This window comes from Crotalus tigris, unplaced genomic scaffold (genome assembly GCF_016545835.1).
Source record: "Crotalus tigris isolate CLP2741 ecotype Arizona unplaced genomic scaffold, ASM1654583v1 scf7180000018609.294051, whole genome shotgun sequence".
Lineage (NCBI taxonomy): Eukaryota > Metazoa > Chordata > Lepidosauria > Squamata > Viperidae > Crotalus > Crotalus tigris.
Window position 1 is genome coordinate 176,162 of NW_024097104.1, and position 20,449 is coordinate 196,610.

At 45.5% G+C, this 20,449-nt stretch overlaps 1 protein-coding gene across 1 annotated transcript in view; it reads right to left on the reverse strand.

The window, feature by feature from the left end:
• The window catches only part of ADAMTS3 (ADAM metallopeptidase with thrombospondin type 1 motif 3), a 152,770-nt gene that overhangs the window by 48,861 nt on the left and 83,460 nt on the right, over positions 1 to 20,449 (reverse strand). Inside the window, exons 5-7 of the mRNA XM_039355135.1 lie at positions 9,773 to 9,963; positions 6,433 to 6,516; positions 1,074 to 1,230 (exon numbers count right to left, since the gene is read on the reverse strand). Coding sequence (XP_039211069.1) covers positions 1,074 to 1,230; positions 6,433 to 6,516; positions 9,773 to 9,963 — 432 coding nt within the window. The remainder of the gene's footprint in view (positions 1 to 1,073; positions 1,231 to 6,432; positions 6,517 to 9,772; positions 9,964 to 20,449) is intronic.

Sequence of the window (20,449 nt, forward strand, 5' to 3'; positions counted from 1 at the left end):
TTTATCAAACAGTTGTTAGTTTATTAAACAGTTGTTTTTATTTAACCCAGTGTTCGACTACTTCTCTCAACACATATACATATACATATTTGTCTCTAATTATACTAAAAATGCGAATCCCGGGTATATTCATGTTGAGAGAAGTAGGCTTTCAAACCTCCGGCATTCCACTCTGATGACGTTAGCAGTTAGCCGACGAAAGCTAAATTTATCAAACAGTTGTTTTTATTTAACCCGGTGCTCGACTACTTCTCTCAACACATATACATATACATAAATACATACATTTATATACAATATGTGTGTGTGTGTATAAATTTTTTATAATCACGAATGCTTAATATTTTATCAGCAACATATTGTCTGGGTTTCCAACATTTAACTTACTAATACATGTTAAATTCTTCTCTCTCTACCTCGTTTCTCTAGCCATTGATAAAAGGTATCCCGTGTTCTAAAATATACTGAATCTTCTTTCTCTTTGGTTTTCAGTGTCAATCTATCCATTTCTGCACAATCCATTTTTTTTTAATTAACTCTTCCTCCGTGGGTAAATCTTCATTTTTTCCAATGTTGAGCGAATACAATTCTCGCTGGAATTAATCCATGTCAAATTAGATATATACACTCTTTCTCATAGTTTCCTACAATTATGCCTAACAAAAATAATTCTGGCTTAAAATCTATATGTTTTTTAGTCGTTTTCTCTAACCGTGGGTCCTACATATCTAATGGACAGCCGGTTGAAGAAGAAGAAAGAAAGCGGAGAGAATTGAACTGTTTATAATCTAGGGCAGGGGGAGTCAACCTTGGCTCTTTTATGACTCGTGGACTTCAACTCCCAGAATTCCTGAGCCAGCTAAGCTGGCTCAGGAATTCTGGAATTGAAGTCCACGAGTCATAAAAGAGCCAAGGTTGACTCCCCCTGATCTAGGGCAAAAGTTGCCAAGTGCAGAGTGTCTGGGATAGGGGGGTGAAGCCGCCTGAATTTCCAGAGATGGAGTACCTCTTCCGTACTGAAAGCTGAAGTGGGCTTCTGAAGGGGTGGGGAGGGGGCACTTGAGCGCTTTTACCTTGCATTCCAGCTGGTCCAAAATCTTGCCTGGTTAGAAAGATGGCGTGATCGTGATGTTCTGAGTGAGCGGGGTCTGTTTTTTGTTGCTGATATGCCCAACGGCACACGTTCTCCAGGCTCCTGGAGGGGTTTCCTCGTTCAATTAGACTGACGGACTGGAAAAAAAATAACAACATACAAACGGGTTACAAACCAATCTGTTGTTTTACATCATAGCTGGTTAGCTTAGCATCTTCCTTCTTCCTTTCCCTTCCTTCCTTCTTCCTTCCTTCCTTCCTTCCTTCCTTCCTTCCTTCCTTCCTTCTTTCCTTCCTTTTGTTCTTCTTTTCCTTCCCTTCCCTTCCCGCCTCTCTCTCTTTCCTTCCTTCCTTCCTTCCTTCATTTTCTTCTTCTTCCCCTTTTCTTCCCTTTCCATCTCCCCTTCCTTCCTTCCTTCCTTCCTTCTTTCCTTCCTTTTGTTCTTCTTTTCCTTCCCTTCCTTTTCCATCTCTCCTTCCTTCCTTTTGTTCTTCTTTTCCTTCCCTTCCCGCCTCTCTCTCTCTTTCCTTCCTTCCTTCCTACCTTCCTTCCTTCCTTCCTTTTCTTCTTCTTCCCCTTCCCTTCCCTTTCCATCTCCCCTTCCTTCCTTTCGTTCTTCTTCCCCTTCCCTTCCCATATCCCCTTCCTTCCTTCCTTTCGTTCTTCTTTCCCTTCCCTTCCCGCCTTTCCTTCCTTCCTTCCTTCCTTCCTCCCTTCCCTTCCCTTCCCTTCCCTTATTATTTTTACAAATAAGGCAGCAAATCTATCCAGCACACCTTCTTCTTCCTATTTCCCCCACAAGAACAGCCCCATGAGGTGAGTTGGATTGAGAGTGAATGTGTGGCCCAAAAACACCCAGCTTGCTTTCAGGTCTAAAACAGGACTAGAACTCACATCCTCCCGCTTTCCGGCCTGGTGCCTTAACTACTAGGTCAAACAGGCTTTTTAAGCCGTTTACATTTCTTGATGCCCATAGAGGACAATATTTGTAACTCAGGGCTGAAAGGTGGGGTCCTTGGGACTCTCTGAGCTTGCCTGTTTTCCTGCTAGCACTGATGATCATTACCTTCATTTGGGTAATGAAATGTCTGCAAGAAAGCAACCAAGGGCAGAGAGCACCAAGGATCCCACATTTTTTGATAGATGGATGGATAGATGGGTGGATGGATAGACAAGATACATCTAGATAGATAGTACATAAATAGATCTAGATCAGGGGTGACAAACTTGCAACGTCACGTGACGTGTTGCGACGTATCGCAACTTTTTTTCCATTGCCGGCAATGGGGTGAGCACGGGCTGGCTATGATGCATTCGGCCCATGGGCTGGCAGTTTGACACCCCTGATCTAGATAAATGATAGATACCTAGATAGATCTAGGTAAATAAATCTAGATAGATGATAGATAGATCTAGATAGAAGATAGCTAGATTAGATATAAAATAGATGATAGCTAAATAGATCTAGATAGATGAGAGATAGATAGCTAAATAGATATAGATAGATGATAGATAGATGATAGATAACTAGATATAAAATAGATGATAGCTAGATAAATAGATCTAGATCAGTGGTTCTCAACCTTTCTAATGCTGCGACCCCATAATACAGTTCCCCATGTTGTGGTGACCCCCAACCACTTATACATCACCGGGTGCCAGGGGCATGGCCAAAGAAAAGGGGGAAAAAATGGTGGACAGCCTTGTTTGGCGACCCCCGTGAAATGGTCGTTCGACCCCAAATGGGGTCCCAACCCACAGGTTGAGAACCACTGATCTAGATAGATGAGAGATAGATAGATAGATAGATAGATAGATAGAGATAGATAGATAGATAGATAGATAGATAGATAGATAGATACTGTAGATAGATAGATAGATAGATAGATAGATAGATAGATAGATAGATAGATAGATAGATCCTATTTTAACTATTGTCCTTCTGAAGAACTGATGGAAGTACAGTGGTGGAAGCGCAATACAAGATAAATATTTTTTTTTTCTCAACCAGCAAGCAGAGGCCTTCATATCATGTAGTACCCACAGGCACCATGTCTCATAAAAGAACTAAATTTATCACTATGAACAACTTCATCCCCATCCCATTTTTCTGCAACATTCCAGAATCTAAATGGATTCTTATCTCATACTCTTAGTGTACACTGATTTGTATGAACTGCCCCCTAGAAAAAATGGCTGCTGTCCAGGCTGCATCAGGATTTACTTTTAGGGAACCTCTGTATTTTGTAAGCACAGATTTATATTTGGGAGGACGTATTTTCTGCTCCAAACTCTCCCTTTTTTAAAAATAAAAATAAAAAAATTCCAAGCCCTTGGATCTGCTTGTTAAAGCTTCGTATTATCTCAACCGTTTATATTTTTTCGGAAAAATAACAAGCTGGGGGTCCTGCAACTGGAACAAACATCTCATGAGGAAGACCAGATACTCAACGGAGGAAATCAAGCAAGAATGTTTTGTTGGTATTCCAGATTAAGTTATTCCATTTCTAAAATGACTCTGAGGACATTGACCGCTCAATTTATACCCGCTAGTGCGCTGTCCTGGAAACCCACAACATACTCTATATGCACGAGAGTTGTGTGCCAATACAAAAATACAGAGTAAATATTTATTAACTTTGGTGGAAGTCACCCAACCGTCTGATATTCTTCTGCTAAATAATGCAGCAACAATGTTCTAAATGAATAATTGACAATAAAGGCTGCGTAACAATATAAATGTATATATTTCTCTACCCGATGTTAGCATCCAGAGTTTGGATTCTCGTTTTGCTTTGTTTACAGGAAGGTAAACAAGAGGCACTGTATATACAATGATCTGGGGAGACATTTTCTCATTTTTTCATTTTTGAGAAAATAACCCCAAAGAGCACAGCTGAAAATGATTCCTTTTGCTTGCAAATTCTCATGGTGCAGTTCTGGGGCACTGGGATATTACCAGCGGCCCTCTGGGGGATGGTCCATCACTCCTTCTAAAAGCAAAATCAAATAATGATATGGGGAGATATCAACATGCTTGGGGGGAAATGACATTTTTCAACTCATCATCACCACCATAATTTTAGGCATTTGTCTATCTATCCCAGTGGTTCTCAACCTGTGGGTCGGGACCCCATTTGGGGTCAAACGACCATTTCACGGGGGTCGCCAAACAATGCAGTCCGCCATTTCCCCCCCCCCCTTTTCCTTAGCTGTGCTACTCCCTTTTATTCTATTGGCTTTTGAAAGCCAATAGAATAGACTCTCTTTCAAATAGGAATTGTCCAGGCTGTCTCTGCCCTGCTGAGCCCGCCAAAAGTCCCAGTCTGCAAATGGTGCTGCACCAGTTGAGTAGTCCTTGACTTACGACCGGTTGAGTAGTCCTCGACTTACGACCGGTTGGGGGTCGCGGCATTAAAAAGGTTGAGAACCACTGATCTATCCACTGCAGGATGAAGGCCTCTTCCGTGGTCCTGAGCTTCCTTTTGCCAATTGAGCCCGCCATATTTGCTGATGCCATCGGTCTATCTTTTTAAAGGTATTCTTAAAAACCAAGGCAATAACAAACACCTCCCCTGCATATTGTACTGAGTCATTTGTGCTATTGTGAATCCTACCATTTACGGCTTATTTCATAAACCATAAGGCGGATCATGGCATAGTATGTCTGTGGCTAGGATCAAGTGTCGCATTGTTGAGCATGATACATGAGGTCCTTGGTGCTCTCTGAGCTTGGTGGTTTTCTTGCAGACGTTTCATTACCTAACTAGGTAACATCATCAGGGCTAGAAAGGAGTGGGATTTGTGGGGAGGAAGAGGAGGAGGAGGAGGAGGAGGAGGAGGAGGAGGAGGAGGAGGAAGACGACTTGTGGTCTTTGGTGCTCTCTGAGCTTGGTTGTTTTCTTACAGACATTTCATTACCTAACTAGGTAACATCATCAGGGCTGGAAAGGAGTGGGATTTGTAGAGATGAGGAGGAGGAGGAAGAAGAGAAGGAGGAGGAGGAAGAAAAGGAGAAGGAGGAGGAAGACTGTGGGGTCCTTGGTGCTCTCTGAACTTGGTTGTTTTCTTGCAGACGTTTCATTACCCAACTAGGTAACGTCATCAGTGCTAAAAGGGAGAGGAGGAGGAGGAGGAGGAGGAGGAGGAGGAGGAGGAGGAGGAGGAGACTGTGGGATCCTTGGTGGTCTCTGAGGTTGACTGTTTTCTTGCAGATGTTTCATTACCCAACTAAGTAACATCATCAGTGCTAGTAAGGAATGAGCTTTGCTCTCAGTTTATATTCTAGTGGCTTGCCTTTCGCTGTTGGTGGAAGTGGTCTTGTTGTTTCACTCCGATTCCCACCAACACCAAGAGCCGAGGTGGCGCAGCAGTTAGAGTGCATACTGCAGGCCACTTTAGCTGACTGTGTTCAGCAGGTCAGCGGTTCAAATCTCACCGGCTCAAGGTTGACTCAGCCTTCCATCCTTCCGGGGTAGGTAAAATGAGGACCCAGGTTGTTGGGGGCAATGTAAATATATATATACATTGCTTACTGGTGTACACCGCTTAGAGCAGCGGTTCTCAACCTATGGGTCGCGACCCCATTTGGGGTCGATCAACCATTTTTCTGGGGTCGCCAAAGGCGACGATCCACCATTTTTCGCGGCGCCGTGCACGCGCGCCATGCAAGGGGGCGCCACTGCGCACGCGTGCCGTGCATGGGGGCACTGCCGCGCATGTGCACCGCCGCGCATGCACACTGCGCATGGGCGTGCCGTTCACGCGCGCCGCACGTGGGGGGCGTCGCGCATGCGCGTCGCGAGTGGGGCGACACCGCGCATGCGCGCCGCGCATGGGGCCCCGCCCCCATGTGCACGGCGGCGCGCATGCGCAGAACGTTTGTGTGACGAGGGTCGCCGTCACACAAACGTTGAGAAGCACTGGCTTAGAGAGTGCTTGCACTTAAAGCGGTATATAAGTCTCATAAATAAATAAATAAATAAACACTGACAACGCAAATCACTTGGATATAAACAAGCTAGCACTGATGGTGTTAGCTAGTTGGTGAGCGAAATGTCTGCAAGAAAATACCAAGCTCAGAGACCCCACAGTTGAACCCTGAGCTACAGATATTCTTTTCTATCCGTGATATATGAACTGAGTAACATCCAAGTAGGCATGAATTGTTTTAATCATGGCTTACTGAATTAACCACAATGATTGGGATTATCTGGCGTGCTAAGTCCAAACCCAACCCATTATGTCTTTGGATTGGATCCTAAGATCCTGTTCCGTTAAGACCCATAAGACATGTTCGCGTGCAGGAGACAGATGAACCCTTCACCTGGTTTATTTACCTTGGCGTAACCTAACATCATCATACGAACCAGCACAACGTTTATGTGGATGCCCAGGGATTCATCGTGATAAATTTCATTCACCTAATGAGAAGAAAGAGAAAAGGAAGAACAACAACAATGACCAAAATCCTTAGTAATGAGAGAATCAAGAAAAACGTGGATTGGAGACTCCACATTGATTGATTGATTGACTGATTGATTGATTTATTGATTGATTGATTCATTCATTCATTCATTTTATCTAACAGCCCATCTCCTGAGGCGGCTTACAATTACAAAACTATAAAAACATCCAGAATAAATATACATAGCAGCCGAGGCAGCTAATCAGTTCACAGTAAAGTCAAGAAATGGGACCTTTAATGCATTCAAGTGCCCCAGGCTCCAGATCATAGCCAAATTTTTAAACCCTTCTAAAAGACCAATGGGGTTGGGGCCATCCTGACCGCTGAGGGAAGGATGTTCCATAGGGCCAGTGCAGAAAAGGCCCCATAGCTACAAGTCCCCATAGCTGACACTTTTTGGCTGATCTCCAATATGCCCAATCTGTTAGGTAGAATTGGACGGGTAGAAATTCTTAGAAAAAGGACAGCCCCTCAGATAATTTGCAATCTGTGTCAGGTAGAAGGTACAAGCCAGAAGTCCTTGCTTAGGTGTATTTTTTTTTATTTTTTTTATAAAGGGTAAATGATCCGGGGCTTATGTATGCCCCAGGACCTCACTAATTGGCCAAGCTTTACTTTTCTCTTTCTAGATTACAACCAGTTGCTCCAGTTATTTTCAGAAAACTTCTAATGCACTTTAGTAACTGGAGATACCAACTTTCTTTCAGGCAGAACTAACATTGGAGGCTAACAGTAAATGGGGCTGAAACAAGCAGGGATCCTGAGCAAAGCCTAAATGTATGGGATTCTCTTTCTTTATCTTTTAAACACTATTCCTTTCCTTTCCTTTCCCCCTCCTTTCATTCCTTCCTCCCTTCCTCCCTCCCTTAATTCTTCCTTTCCCTCCCTCCCTCCCTCCCTCCTTCCTTCCTTTCTCCCTCCCTCCCTCCCTCCCTCCCTCCCTCCCTCCTTCCTTCCTTTCTTCCTTTCTTCTTTCTCTTTCTGCCTCCCTTTCTCCTTTCTTCCTCCCTCCCTCCTCCTTTTATTCCTTCCTCCCTCCCTCAATTCTCCCTCCCTCCCTCCCTCCCTCATCTTTCTTTCTTTCTTTCTCTTTCTTTCTTTCTTTCTCTTTCTGCCTCCCTTCCTCCTTCCTTCCTTCCTCACTTCCTCCCTCCCTCCTTTCATTCTTTCCTCACTTCCTCCCTCCCTCCTTTCATTCCTTCCTCACTTCCTCCTTCCCTCCTTTCATTCCTTCCTCCCTACCTCAATTCTTCTTTTCTCCCTCCCTCTTCTTTCTTTCTTTCTTTCTTTCTTTCTTTCTTTCTTTCTTTCTTTCTTTCTTTCTTTCTTTTTCTTTCTTTCTCTTTCTACCTCCCTTCCTCCTTCCTTCCTCCCTCCTTTCATTCCTTCCTCCCTCCCTCAATTCTTCCTTTCTCCCTCCCTCCTCTTTCTTTCTTTCTTTCTTTCTTTCTTTCTTTCTTTCTTTCTTTCTTTCTTTCTTTCTTTCTTTCTTTCTTTCTTTCTTTCTTTCTTTTTCTTTCAAATGCCACCCATTCCAACCCTGGGCCACTTACAATATGATAAAAGCAAAAATACAAACCATTAAATATTCAAACTTCTTTCTCTGAAACTCCCTTGTTTTTGCTTTGCTTTGTTTGGAAAGCATCTCTCCATTCCCTAAAATTATGTTTTCACAGCAACCACAAACTTTTTAATTTGGGGTCTTCAAGGGCAACTCTTGTTGCTGAAACGCTCCTCTGTTGCTTAAAATGCAGCATGGCTCTGACACTGGAAAATTGAATGATTCTTGAAAGAAACACCCATTTCTGCATTTATTTGGTGCTAACAGCTCAGAGAGCAATCTCCTAACCCCGGAATCACTTTGAAGAAGAAAACATTAATTATGGAATGAAGAGACCAAAGCTTTTCAATTGCCAATATTCTAAAAGCATCGAAACTGCAATCAGAAAGGTCAGGACAAGAAGCAATGAATGGAAACTAACCAAGGAGAGAAGCAACCTAGAACTAAGAAGAAATTTCCTGACGGTGAGAACAATTAATCAGCGGAACAACCTGCATCCGAAGTTGTGGGTGCTCCAACACTGGAGGGTTTTTAAGAAGAGATTGGACAGCCATTTCTCTGAAATGGTACAGAGTTTCCTGCTTGAGCAGGAGGTTATTCTGTTACTAAATGAATGGTCATAAGTGCAGGACTACCTATACCAGGGGTCTTCAAACTCGGCCCTTTTATGACTTGTGGACTTCAACTCCCAGAATTCCTCAGTCAGGCATGCTGGCTGAGGAATTCTGGGAGTTGAAGTCCACAAGTCATAAAAGGGCCAAGTTTGAAGACCCCTGTTCTAGATATTCCACTTTCTAATCTTACCTGTAGCCTTAGCATTTCCTTACAGTCTCTGATCCAAAAGTGAGGGGATTCAAAACCCTTTGTAGCTTTCTCAAGATTATCCACAATCAATTTGAGGCTTAAGGGACCGAGATCTTAATAATAATAATAATAATAATAATAATAATAATAATAATAATAATAGTAGTAGTAGTAGTAGTAGTAGTAGTAGTAGTAGTAGTACTAGTAGTAATAGTAAAGTTGGAAGGGACCTTAGAGGTCATCTAGTCCAACCCCCTGCTCATGCAGGAAACCCTATACCATTTCAGACAAATGGCTGTCCAGTTTCTTCTTAAAAACTTCCAGTCTTGGAGCATTCACTGCTTCTGGAGACAGGTTGTTCCACTGGTTAATTGTTCTCACTGTCAGGAAGTTTCTCCTTAGTTCAAGGTTGCTTCTCTCCTTGATCAGTTTCCACCCGTTGCATATTGTCCTGCCTTCAGGCGCTTTGGAGAATAGCTTGACTCCCTCTTCTTTGGGGCAGCCCTTGAGATATTGGAAGACTGCTATCCTGTCCCCCCTCGTCCTTCTCTTCATTAAACTAGACCAGTGTTTCTCAACCTTGACAATTTTAAGGCATGTGGACTTCAATTCCCAGAATTCCATAGCCAGCACTGCTGGCTGTGGAATTCTGGGAGTTGAAGTCCACATGCCTTAAAATTGTCAAGGTTGAGAAACACTGAACTAGACATACCCAATTCCAGCAACCGTTCCTTATATGCTTTAGCCTCCAGTCCCCTAATCATCTTTGTTGCTCTTCTCTGCCCTCTTTCTAGAGTCTCAACGTCTTTATTTCTCCCAAACTAAAACAAGAAAATGTTGCACTCACAATATTCATAAGGGTGAGAAGATAGTTCTGCACATGTTCTTTGCCATGGAATCGGACCACCGAGTCATCTACCCCAAGGAGAACCTCAATATTGTAGTCATTTTCTCCGCTGTGTCTGTGTCGCCTCAGTGTTTCATTCAGATCCTGCTCTATTCTTGCATAAGTGGACTCCAAGCTGAGTAGATCAGATTCTGAGTGAAGGAAGGAAATAAATCCAAGGATTAGAAGTTAATTAACATTATCCACAGCTGGACCACTGTTCTCCACAGAGAATATCCCACATATGTAATCGAGATTCTGTCAGCTCAGAAAGGAAACACCATACGCACATCTGGGATTGCATCTGCACATTCGTACATCTGGAATCTTAGAGCAGGGCTTTTCAACCTTTTCACCCATTGTACCACTTTTAGGATATGGCGACATCCGAATACCACCAGTCACCTAGCAAGGTGTCAAAAACTTGATGACCAAAAAAAAAACAGAAAGAAAAAAGTGATGAAGTACAGGTAGTCCTTGACTTATAACAGTTCGCTTAGTGATTGTTCCAAGTTACAATGGCACTGAAAAAAGTGCCCCCCAAGCCACAGCCGAGCAAGACACCTGCCTGCCCACCTGGTGGCGTTCTTCCTCCTGTCCGAGATTTTCATTGTTGTGAGCATTTCTGTTGAGCATTGGCAGCGGGGGTGGGGTGGGGTGGTGTTTGGTTTTTATTCTCTCCCCCCCCCCGTCTGCTGGTTGGTTGCAGCAGGTTTTGGTCACTTCACATGACCCTGGGACACTGTGTCCGTCATAAATATGAATCAGTTGCCAAGCATCTGAATGTAAATCACAAGACCCTGGAGAGGCTGCAACATTCCAGCTGATCGGCGCTTCTGGGCTCAGCAGAAGCACCAGGATCAGTGCTGCTTTCCAGCTGGAGCCTGGCGCTGATCCTGGCGCTTCCGCTGAGCCCTGACAGCCCTGCAGCTCCTGCCGTCTCTCGCTCAGGCTTCTGCGGTGCTGCCACCGGTTCAGCTCATTCCCCTCCCCCGCTACCACTTTTCTAGGATGGTCGCGTACCACCTACCAGGTGCCAATGTACCACAGGTGGTACTCGTACCACTGGTTGAAAAGCCCTGCTTTAGAGCATGAGACTCAACATCAAGAGAATGATTAACAACATAAATTGAGAGATTAGTCCAGAACAACTCTGACCTTTATCCAGGATGACGGAATCTGATTCTTTACTGATATTACTTTTGCTGCTTATCTGGAGACTGTGAGGACTCAAGAGGACTTCAACAGAGCTTTAACACTTCCTCAATGGTGGGTCTTCATAATCTAGGCCCACTGGTGTTTCTCACCACCTCTAGACATTATTTATTTATTAGACTTTTTTTTATCCTGCCTTTATTACTTTGTAAGTAACTGAAGGCAACACACATACATCATGCTCCTGTCTCCTCCAATTTTCCCCACAATAACCCTGCGAGGTAGGTTAGACTGAGAGAGTGGCTGGTCCAAAGTCATACAGTTGGCTTGGGTTCGTAAGGAGGACTAGAACTCAGAGTCTCCTGCTGATTGGCCCAAAGCCACCTAGCTGGCTTTCAATTCCTAAGGCGGGACTAGAACTCACTGTCTCCTAGTGATTGGCCTAAGTTATCCAACCGGTTTTCATGCCTAAGGCAGGACTAGAACTCACCGTCTCCTAGAGATTGGCCCAAAGTCATCCAGCTGGCTTTCATGGCTAAGGTGGGACTAGAATTCACAGTCTCCTAGTGAGTGGCCCAATGTCATCCAGCTGGATTTCATGCCTAAGGCGGGACTAGAACTCACGGTCTCCTAGTGATTGGCCTTAGACTAAGTCACCCAACCGGCTTTGATGCCTAAAGTAGGACTAGAACTCACAGCCTCCAGCACCTTAACCGCTACATCAAACTAGCTATCGACCAAGATATTCATGCAGGAAGCATCAATAAGAGAAGTGTTTCCATGGCTGTTAACGCAAGACTAGGAAGCAATTACATATACTGGCAAAAGAGCAATTATTATAACCCTCATTCTCACTAAATCTAGCCCAGTGATTCTCAACCTTTTTAATGCCGCGACCCCTAACCGGTCATAAGTCGAGGACTACTCAACCGGTCGTAAGTCGAGGACTACTCAACTGGTGCAGCATTGTTTGCAGAAGGGGACTTTTGGCGGGCTCAGCAGGGCAGAGACAGCCTGGACAATTCCTATTGGCTTTTGAAAGCCAATAGAATTAGACTCTATTCAAGATAGTCTATTCTATTGGCTTTCAAAAGCCAATAGAATAAAAGGGAGTAGCACAGCTAAGGATAAGGGGGGAAAAATGGCGGACTGCGTTGTTTGGCGACCCCCGTGAAATGGTCGTTCGACCCCAAATGGGGTCCCGACCCACAGGTTGAGAACCACTGATCTAGCCAAAAGAAAATTATGGAAATAAACTGTAGCTAACGTGCCCGTTTCAAGAAACAGGCAGAGTGAGCTTCTGTTTATTTAAATCAAAGCAAATGAATGAAAGAATAGAGACTTTGAATAATGTTTGAAGAATGCCAAATATCATGATCACATGACTGGTGGATGCTACAAACGGCTGTAGATGCAAGTTGGTTGCCCAGCATCCAAAATGTGATCATGCGGTTATGGGGTGTGTGGCTTACTTCAAAATCAGGTCGTAAGTAGCTCTGGGGAGACCCGTCGTAACTTTAAATAGTCACCAAGCGGCCAGTCATTATTGTGAGGACTACCTGTATTTTTTAAAATGTCATGGCAGGCTTTACAGAACCCAGCTGAAATTCTGACCACTGCATCTGAAAAAGGGACCTTAGCATCTTTAAAAAAAACTAATTGCCTTGGTCCATATGTTGCTCTAAATCAGGGCTCTTCAAATTTGACAACTTTAAGACTTGTGGATTTCAATTCCCAGAATTCCCCAGCTAGCATTAAGAGACAACTCTGTTGTTGTTCTAGATCAGAGGTCTACAAACTCGGCAACTTTAAGACTTGTGGATTTCAATTCCCAGAATTCCCCAGCCAGCATTAAGAGGCAGCTCTATTGTCGTTCTAGATTAGGGGTTCAAACTTGGCAACTTTAAGACTTGTGGATTTCAATTCCCAGAATTCCCCAGCATTAAAAAGACAAGTCTGTTGTCGTTCTAGATCAGGGATCTCAAAACTTGGCAACTTTAAGACTTGTGGATTTCAATTCCCAGAATTCCCCAGCCAGCATTAAAGAGACAACTCTGTTGTCATTTTAGATCAGAGGTCTACAAACTCGGCAACTTTAAGACTTGTGGATTTCAATTCCCAGAATTCCCCGGCCAGCATTAAGAGACAGCTCTGTTGTCGTTCTAGATCAGAGGTCTACAAACTCGGCAACTTTAAGACTTGTGGATTTCAATTCCCAGAATTCCTCAGCCAGCATTAAAGAGACAAGTCTGTTGTCGTTCTAGATCAGGGATCTCAAAACTCGGCAACTTTAAGACTTGTGGATTTCAATTCCCAGAATTCCCCAGCCAGCATTAAAGAGACAAGTCTGTTGTCGCTCTAGATCAGGGATCTCAAAACTCGGCAACTTCAAGACTTGTGGATTTCAACTCCCAGAATTCTCCAGCCAGCATTAAGAGGCAGCTCTGTTGTCGTTCTAGATCAGGGGTTCAAACTTGGCAACTTTAAGACTTGTGGACTTCAACTCCCAGAATTCCTCAGCCAGCAGATCAGTCCACAAGTCTTAAGGTTGTCGAGTTTGGAGACCCCTGCACTAACTTGTGGCTTTGTGCAACTATTGTAGGGGTTAAGGTTAATTGGAAAAACCAGCCTTTGCATGATTGGTGCTACACGCGAAGCCATAAAACAGGCTTTACAAAGCATAGCAATTTTTCTGTTCATGCTTTGGCACATCTGCATGCAGACCCCATGAGGTCATCGCAGCTGACACCCCTCTCCCCAGTTTTAGAGCTGATTAGCCTGGAAAGAGAACCCACTTATGCAAAAGCAATGTGAAAATTAACCCTTTCTCACCCTCTTCCTCAACATATGTCTGCTAGCGCGCCCGAAAAGCAACTGAATATTGCTTTTGGACATTAAAAGTGAAGCTTGCTATGCAATTAACAAGTCAGGCCTGTATTTTAGTATCTGGTGCTGGGTGAATTGTCTTTGCTCTGAGCAGTATAATTACAGGCTTCCATTGATTTTATACATCAAAGCCTTGCCATCTACCATCAGCTGAACTTAGAAAACATAGCAACGAAACGCACCAACTGTTGGAGACTCAGCTATGGTCGTCTGCAGCTACTTCCCTGCCTAGCACATTATCCAGATCAGAAAGCGTGCAGAATCCAAAGCGTGCACCAGTATGCTTGATCAAAAGCTTAATGACTGCATCAACAGGAACCCAATCATTGCTGCAGCCCCCTTGCATGTTTTCCAGCTGAATTGCCTTTGGCTAAGTTGAATCTTTCTAGCTCAGAGGCAGTCTGAAAACTATCAAAGTTGGACCGGCTTTTGAAAATTTCACAGGGAGAACCTGCTGTTGCAGGGTGTATTAACTGTGAGTGGTTCCTTCGCTCTATCTGTCTGTCTGTGTTAGTATTGCTTTATACTCCTTTGATAAGGCCACACTTGGAACACGGCATCCAATTTTGGTCACCGCAATGCAAAAAAAGACGTTGAGACTCTAGAAAGTGTGCAGAGAAGAGCAACAAAGATGATCAGGGAACTGGAGGATAAAACACTTGATGAACAGATGCAGAAACTGGGTTTGGTCTAACAAAGAAAAGGATTAGGGGGTGACATGATACCGGTAGCAGTCTACAACTATTGGAGAGATAAGAGGGAGGTCAACCTGTTACCCAAAGCATCTGAGGGCAGGACAAGAAGTAACAGACGGAAATTCAACCTAGAATTAAGGAGAAATTTCCTGACAGTGAGAACACTTAATCAGTGGAACGGCTTGCCACTGGAAGTTGTGGGTGCTCCATCATTGAGGTTTTTAAGAAGAGATTGGACAGCCATTTGTCCAGAATGATATAGAGTCTATACCAGGGGTCTTCAAACTCGGCCCTTTTATGACTTGTGGACTTCAACTCCCAGAATTCCTCAGCCAGGCTTGAAGACCTCTGGTCTATACCAATGATGGCAAACTTTTTAGAGACTGAGTGCCCAAAAACTGGCCCCGCCCTTGCTCCACCCCCTGCCCTGACCCCACTCCACCCCCACCCCGCCTGCCCGCAGGGCCACTCACCACCTCCAGGGCCCGCCACAGATCGCCGAGCAGCGCCATGGTGGCCACGTCCTCTGCCCACGCCCCGCAGCATCAACTGTGCGCAATGGGGCGTGAGGGTAGAGTCTTGTCTACTCTGTCTGGCTGCCATGTCCTTGGCTGCACTGCTCCATGTGAGCCATGCTCGGGGGCGACTCTCCTCCAGGGGGGCTGCTGGTGAAGGGTTGCAGGGGGAGGCAAGATTCGGGCAATGGCACGTGTGCCACAGAGAGGGCTCCGAGTGCTGCCTCTGGCACCTGTGCCATAGGTTCGCCACCACTGGTCTATACCAATGATATATAGGATTAGGGGTGACATTTATTTATTTATTTATGAGACTTATATACCGCTTTAAGTGCAAGCACTCTCTAAGCGGTGTACACCAGTAAGCAATGTATATATATATATTTACATTGCCCCCAACAATCTGGGTCCTCATTTTACCTACCCTGGAAGGATGGAAGGCTGAGTCAAACTTGAGCCGGTGAGATTTGAACCGCTGACCTGCTGAACACAGTCAGCTAAAGTGGCCTGCAGTACTGCACTCTAACTGCTGCGCCACCTCGGCTCATGATACCACTGTACCAATATTTGAGAGGCTCCTACAAGGACGAAGGGGGTCCAGCTATTTTCCAAAGCACCAAAAGGCAGGACAAGAAACAATGGATGGAAACTAACCAAGGAGAGAAGCAACCTAGAACTAAGGAGAAACTTCCTGACAGTTATAACAATTAACCAGTGGAACAACCTGCCTCCAGAAGTTGTGGGTGCTCCATCACCGGAGGCTTTCAAAAAGAGACTGGACAATCACTTGTCTAAAATGGTATAGTGTCTCCTGCTCAAGTGGGGGGGTTGGACTAGAAAACCTCCGAGGTCCCTTCCAATTCTGTTATTCTATATCAGACATGTCAAACACAAGGCCTGGGGGTCGGATGCGGCCCGCAAAGTGGTTTCATGTGGCCCGCGAAGACATCCTGGAAACAGTGAGGGAGCGGCCCCGGTTGCTTTGGCCCTGGCCCAGGCCAGCCGGGAGCCAATGTACAATTTTGTGGTGGCCATCTATGCTGAAACGCATTCAGTCTTAGCTCCACAAGGCCGTCTGGAAACAGTGAGGAACCAGCCCCTGCCGCGTCAGCCCCGCCCCCTGGGTGCATGCTGGGGAGGGGTCACCCTTTGTGAGGAATGAAGAAATGCACCATCGCCTGGAAGTGGCCAGCAAATGGCCCTCGCCTACTTCACATATCCGGCTTGATGGGCTCTGCCCTGGTCCCACTCCCTTCTGCCAGAGACCCTCAGATCCGTCCCACTCCTGCCCAGGCCCCCACAGGCCCCCTCGACGGGAATGATGTAGAGCTCTCCACGCCCACCCAGTAGGCCACACCCACTCCATCCCTGCTCACCAGTAGGCTGCACCCACCCTGGCCACACCCACCAGCGCCCCCCCCCCCCGAGGGCAACCACAGTGTTGATGCGGCCCTCAGTGAAATTGAGTTTGACACCCCTGTTCTATATTCTCAGCTCAATAGTCCCTCAGTTCCTTTCTTTGACATCCTCACATCAAACACTGAGATTTCCCTGGATCTGCCCCGCATCACAAACTAGCGTCACAATTCGACCTCAGCAATTTTCAGGCTCAAAAATAAAATAAAAATAAAAATAAACAGGCAAGGCTGGTATAGCATACAAGTGGGAAATTTAGAGCCTAGCTCCTGTTTCTAAAAATTGCTGCGACCGACCGGCAGAGGTTTGCTGGGGTGCCACGTTCCAGTGGAAAGATAGAATCAAGCCTACTTATGGGACGAATGAGGGACCCTGAACAGGCAGGGCAGAACCCAAAAGTACAGCAGCCTATCCCACACCGGGCCGGCGGGTTTGGCTGCCATGTCCCTCTTTAAATAAGTGGCTTTCGTGGTTAGGAAAAAGTAGAGATTCCTCTTTTTTCCCTGCGTACACAAGCAGGGAAAGAGCAGAAGGAAGCTTTTTTCTTCCTTTTTTCCTCTTCTTCATATTAAGCTACGGCAGATTTACGGGGCAAATGAGCCACGCTCTCAGTTTTCTCCACGTTTATTTTTTTATTTTATTTTTTAAAAAGAAACCGTTTAAAAACCCGTTCTAAAAATAGCTTTGCCCCGGGAATGAAAGCATCCAACAGTCAGCTGTGGTAGACCTTGAAGGTGGGTCCTTCGAAACGGCTGTAGCATCACCCACAGAAGGAGAGTGTACAGTAAAATAGTCTCCATAAAAAGGGGGGAGGCAGAGAGCTATTCTGCTCCCCTCCACCTCATGAGTGTGCTCAGACTGACATGGGAGAGGGGGGGGATCCTGAGGTCACTGGACACATTTATTAGGTTTTGTTGGCAGTGATACAGTCGTGGATTGCCACTATCTCCTTGGATGTTCTGCTGATGGTCTGAGGGGTTCTCGGTACTCTCTTGAGTTAGGTTGTTTTCTTGCAGACGTTTCGTTATCCAGACTAGGTAACGTCATCAGTGCGAGAAGGGAGAGGGGTTTGCGAGGAGGAGGACGATGACTCTGGGGTCCTTGGTGCTCTCTGAACTTAGTAGTATTCTTGCAGATGTTTCATTAGCCAAGCGAGCTAACATCATCAGTGCTAGAAGGGAGAGGGGTTGAGGAGGAGGACTGTGGAGTCCTTGGTGCTCTCTGAGCATAACAGTTTTCTTGCAGATGTTTCATTAGCCAAACTAGGTAACATCATCAGTGCTAGAAGGGAGAGGGGTTTGTGGATAGGAGGAGGAGGAGGAGGAAGGAGGAGGAGGAGGAGGAGGAGGAGGAGATGGTCTGTGTGGGGTGCTTGGTGCTCTCTGAGCTTGATTGTTTTCTTGCAGATGTTTCATTAGCCAAACTGGCAATGGTTGGATTCAGCCGGTTCGCACCACTTCGGCATTAAAGGCACATTAAATGCTACTATCTATTTGATACCTATTTATCTACTTGCATTCGCATGCTTTCAAACTGCTAGGTGGGTGGGAGCTGGGGCAAGGAACAGCTACTCACTCCGTTGCTTAGAGCTGGAAGAAGCTTCTTGGATGAGAAGCTAAACATCTTCAAAGAAAAACAAAGAAAGTCCAGTTGCCTCTTGAAAAAGCACCTTTGGGACAACCATGGACCTGGATGACTGAGAATCTCCATAAACATTAAGCTGTAATATGGTGTTTTATTTTGACTGTTAGTTCTAAACCTCCAATTCAGTGGTGGGGTTCAGCCGGTTCGCACCACTTTGGCAGAACCGGTAGCTATTTTTTTTGTTGCCTAGGCCCAGAAGCGGCATCCATGCAGAGAACCAGTTGTTCCCCTATTTCAGGGGTAGGCAACCTTGGCTCTTTTATGACTCGTGGACTTCAACTCCCAGAATTCCTGAGCCAGCATGGCTCAGCTTGGAAACTCTCCCTTTCCCCTCAGCATGGCTGGCTCAGGAATTCTGGGAGTTGAAGTCGACGAGTCATAAAAGAGCCAAAGTTCCCCACCCCTGCCCTATATCAGGGGTTCTCAACCTTGGCAACTTTATGACTCGTGGACTTCAACTCCCAGAATTCCTGAGCCAGCATGGCTCAGCTTGGAAACCTCTCCCTTTCCCCTCAGCATGGCTGGCTGAGGAATTCTGGGAGTGGAAGTGCACCAGTCATAAAAGAGCCAAGGTTGCCTACCCCTGGCCTATTTGAATCCCAGCACTGCAGACTGGGTAACATCATCAGTGCTACTACTGTTGATGGTCTGCTCTAATTTACAGATCTTGGGAGTTCTTTGTGGCCCTATTTCTAAGTCCTATATTGGTCTTACCTTGCTTGGCTTCTTTCAACATCAGCTAAGCTTGACTAGGTGCTGCCTTTGGGGGTGGGGAGGGTTAAATATAAATGAAATGAATTATCAGTAGTCAGGAGTGAAAGAGCAGGTCCATAGTGAAAGTCCAGTTAAACTGATTTATTGCTAAAAAGCCTATGTGCAAGAATCTTCTCAACAAATGGGTAGCACCTGCTAGGACAGTGGTGGCGAACCTATGGCACACGTGCCAGAGGCGGCACTCAGAGCCCTCTCTGTTGGCACCCGTGCCACTGCCGCTGGCAGCAGGTCCATCAGGCTGCCACCACCGCCTGGAGCAGGAGCCCCACCCAGCACAAAGGAGGCGAAGCAGCCAACTAGCAAGCTCGAGTAGAGGTGGTAGAGCAGAGGTCACCAAGCATTGTCGATTGGTGGATTGGAAGAAAAGGGAGGGGGAAGCATTTTACATGCATGCATGTGTGCATGGGGCCGCAAGCATGCATGTGCTGCAAATGAGGCAGGGCTAATGCCTGTGTATTGCTCACTAGCCCTGCCCTGTTCTTGCATGGTGCAGCGCCTTGTATCTGCACCCCATGGCACGGACGTTTTTGTGCCTCGCAGCACATTTTTGCGCCCCCGGTTTTTGCGTGCCAAAGGTGGCACTCAGAGGTGCCTCTCTGCCCCCGCCCCATGAGGGCACTGCAATGCTGATGCGGCCCTGGCACTTTGCGATAAATAAGTGGGTTTTGGGTTGCAGTTTGGGCACTCAGTCTCTAAAAGGTTCGCCATGCTGGAATTGGGTATGTCTAGTTTAACGAAGAGAAGGACGAGGGGGCACATGATAGCTGTGTTCCAATATCTCAGGGGCTGCCCCAAAGAAGAGGGAGTCAAGTTATTCTCCAAAGCGCCCGAAGGCAGGACAAGAAGCAACAATGGAAACTAACCAAAGAGAGAAGCAACCTATAACTAAGGAGAAACTTCCTGACAATTAGAACAATTGACCAGTGGAACAACCTGCCTCCAGAAGTAGTGAATGCTCCAACACTGGAAGTTTTTAAGAAGAAACTGGACAGCCATTTGTCCAAAATGGTATAGGGTTTCCTGCCTGAGCAGGGGGTTGGACTAGATGACCTCCAAGGTTCCTTCCAACTTTATCATTATTATTATTATTATTATTATTATTATTATTATTATTATTATTATTATTATTATTATTAGTGTACTAGGAGTTAGATAAGAGTCAAAGGAATTCAAGGGAGGTTAGACTTAATTCGCTTGTGATTATGTAAGGCTTCTAGGCTGATCCCTCTTTTAACTCCACCCCTACGTTCTGCCTCCTTCTCCATCTTAAGCCAGAGCTTCCCACAGCTGGATAGATTATTCAAAATTGGGTAAAGTTATTTTTTCTTTGCATAAGAACACATGAACCCATTACCCAATCACAACAGGGACAGCATCCCTGTGAAGTGAGTTGGGAAAAGAAAGGGTGAATGGCCCAAAGTCACCCAATCGGCTTTTATGCCTAAGGCAGGATTAGAACTCACCATCTCCTGGTGATTGGCCCAAAGTCACCCAGCCGGCTTTCATGCTTGAGGTAGCACTACAATTCACTGTCTCCCGGTGATAGGCCCAAA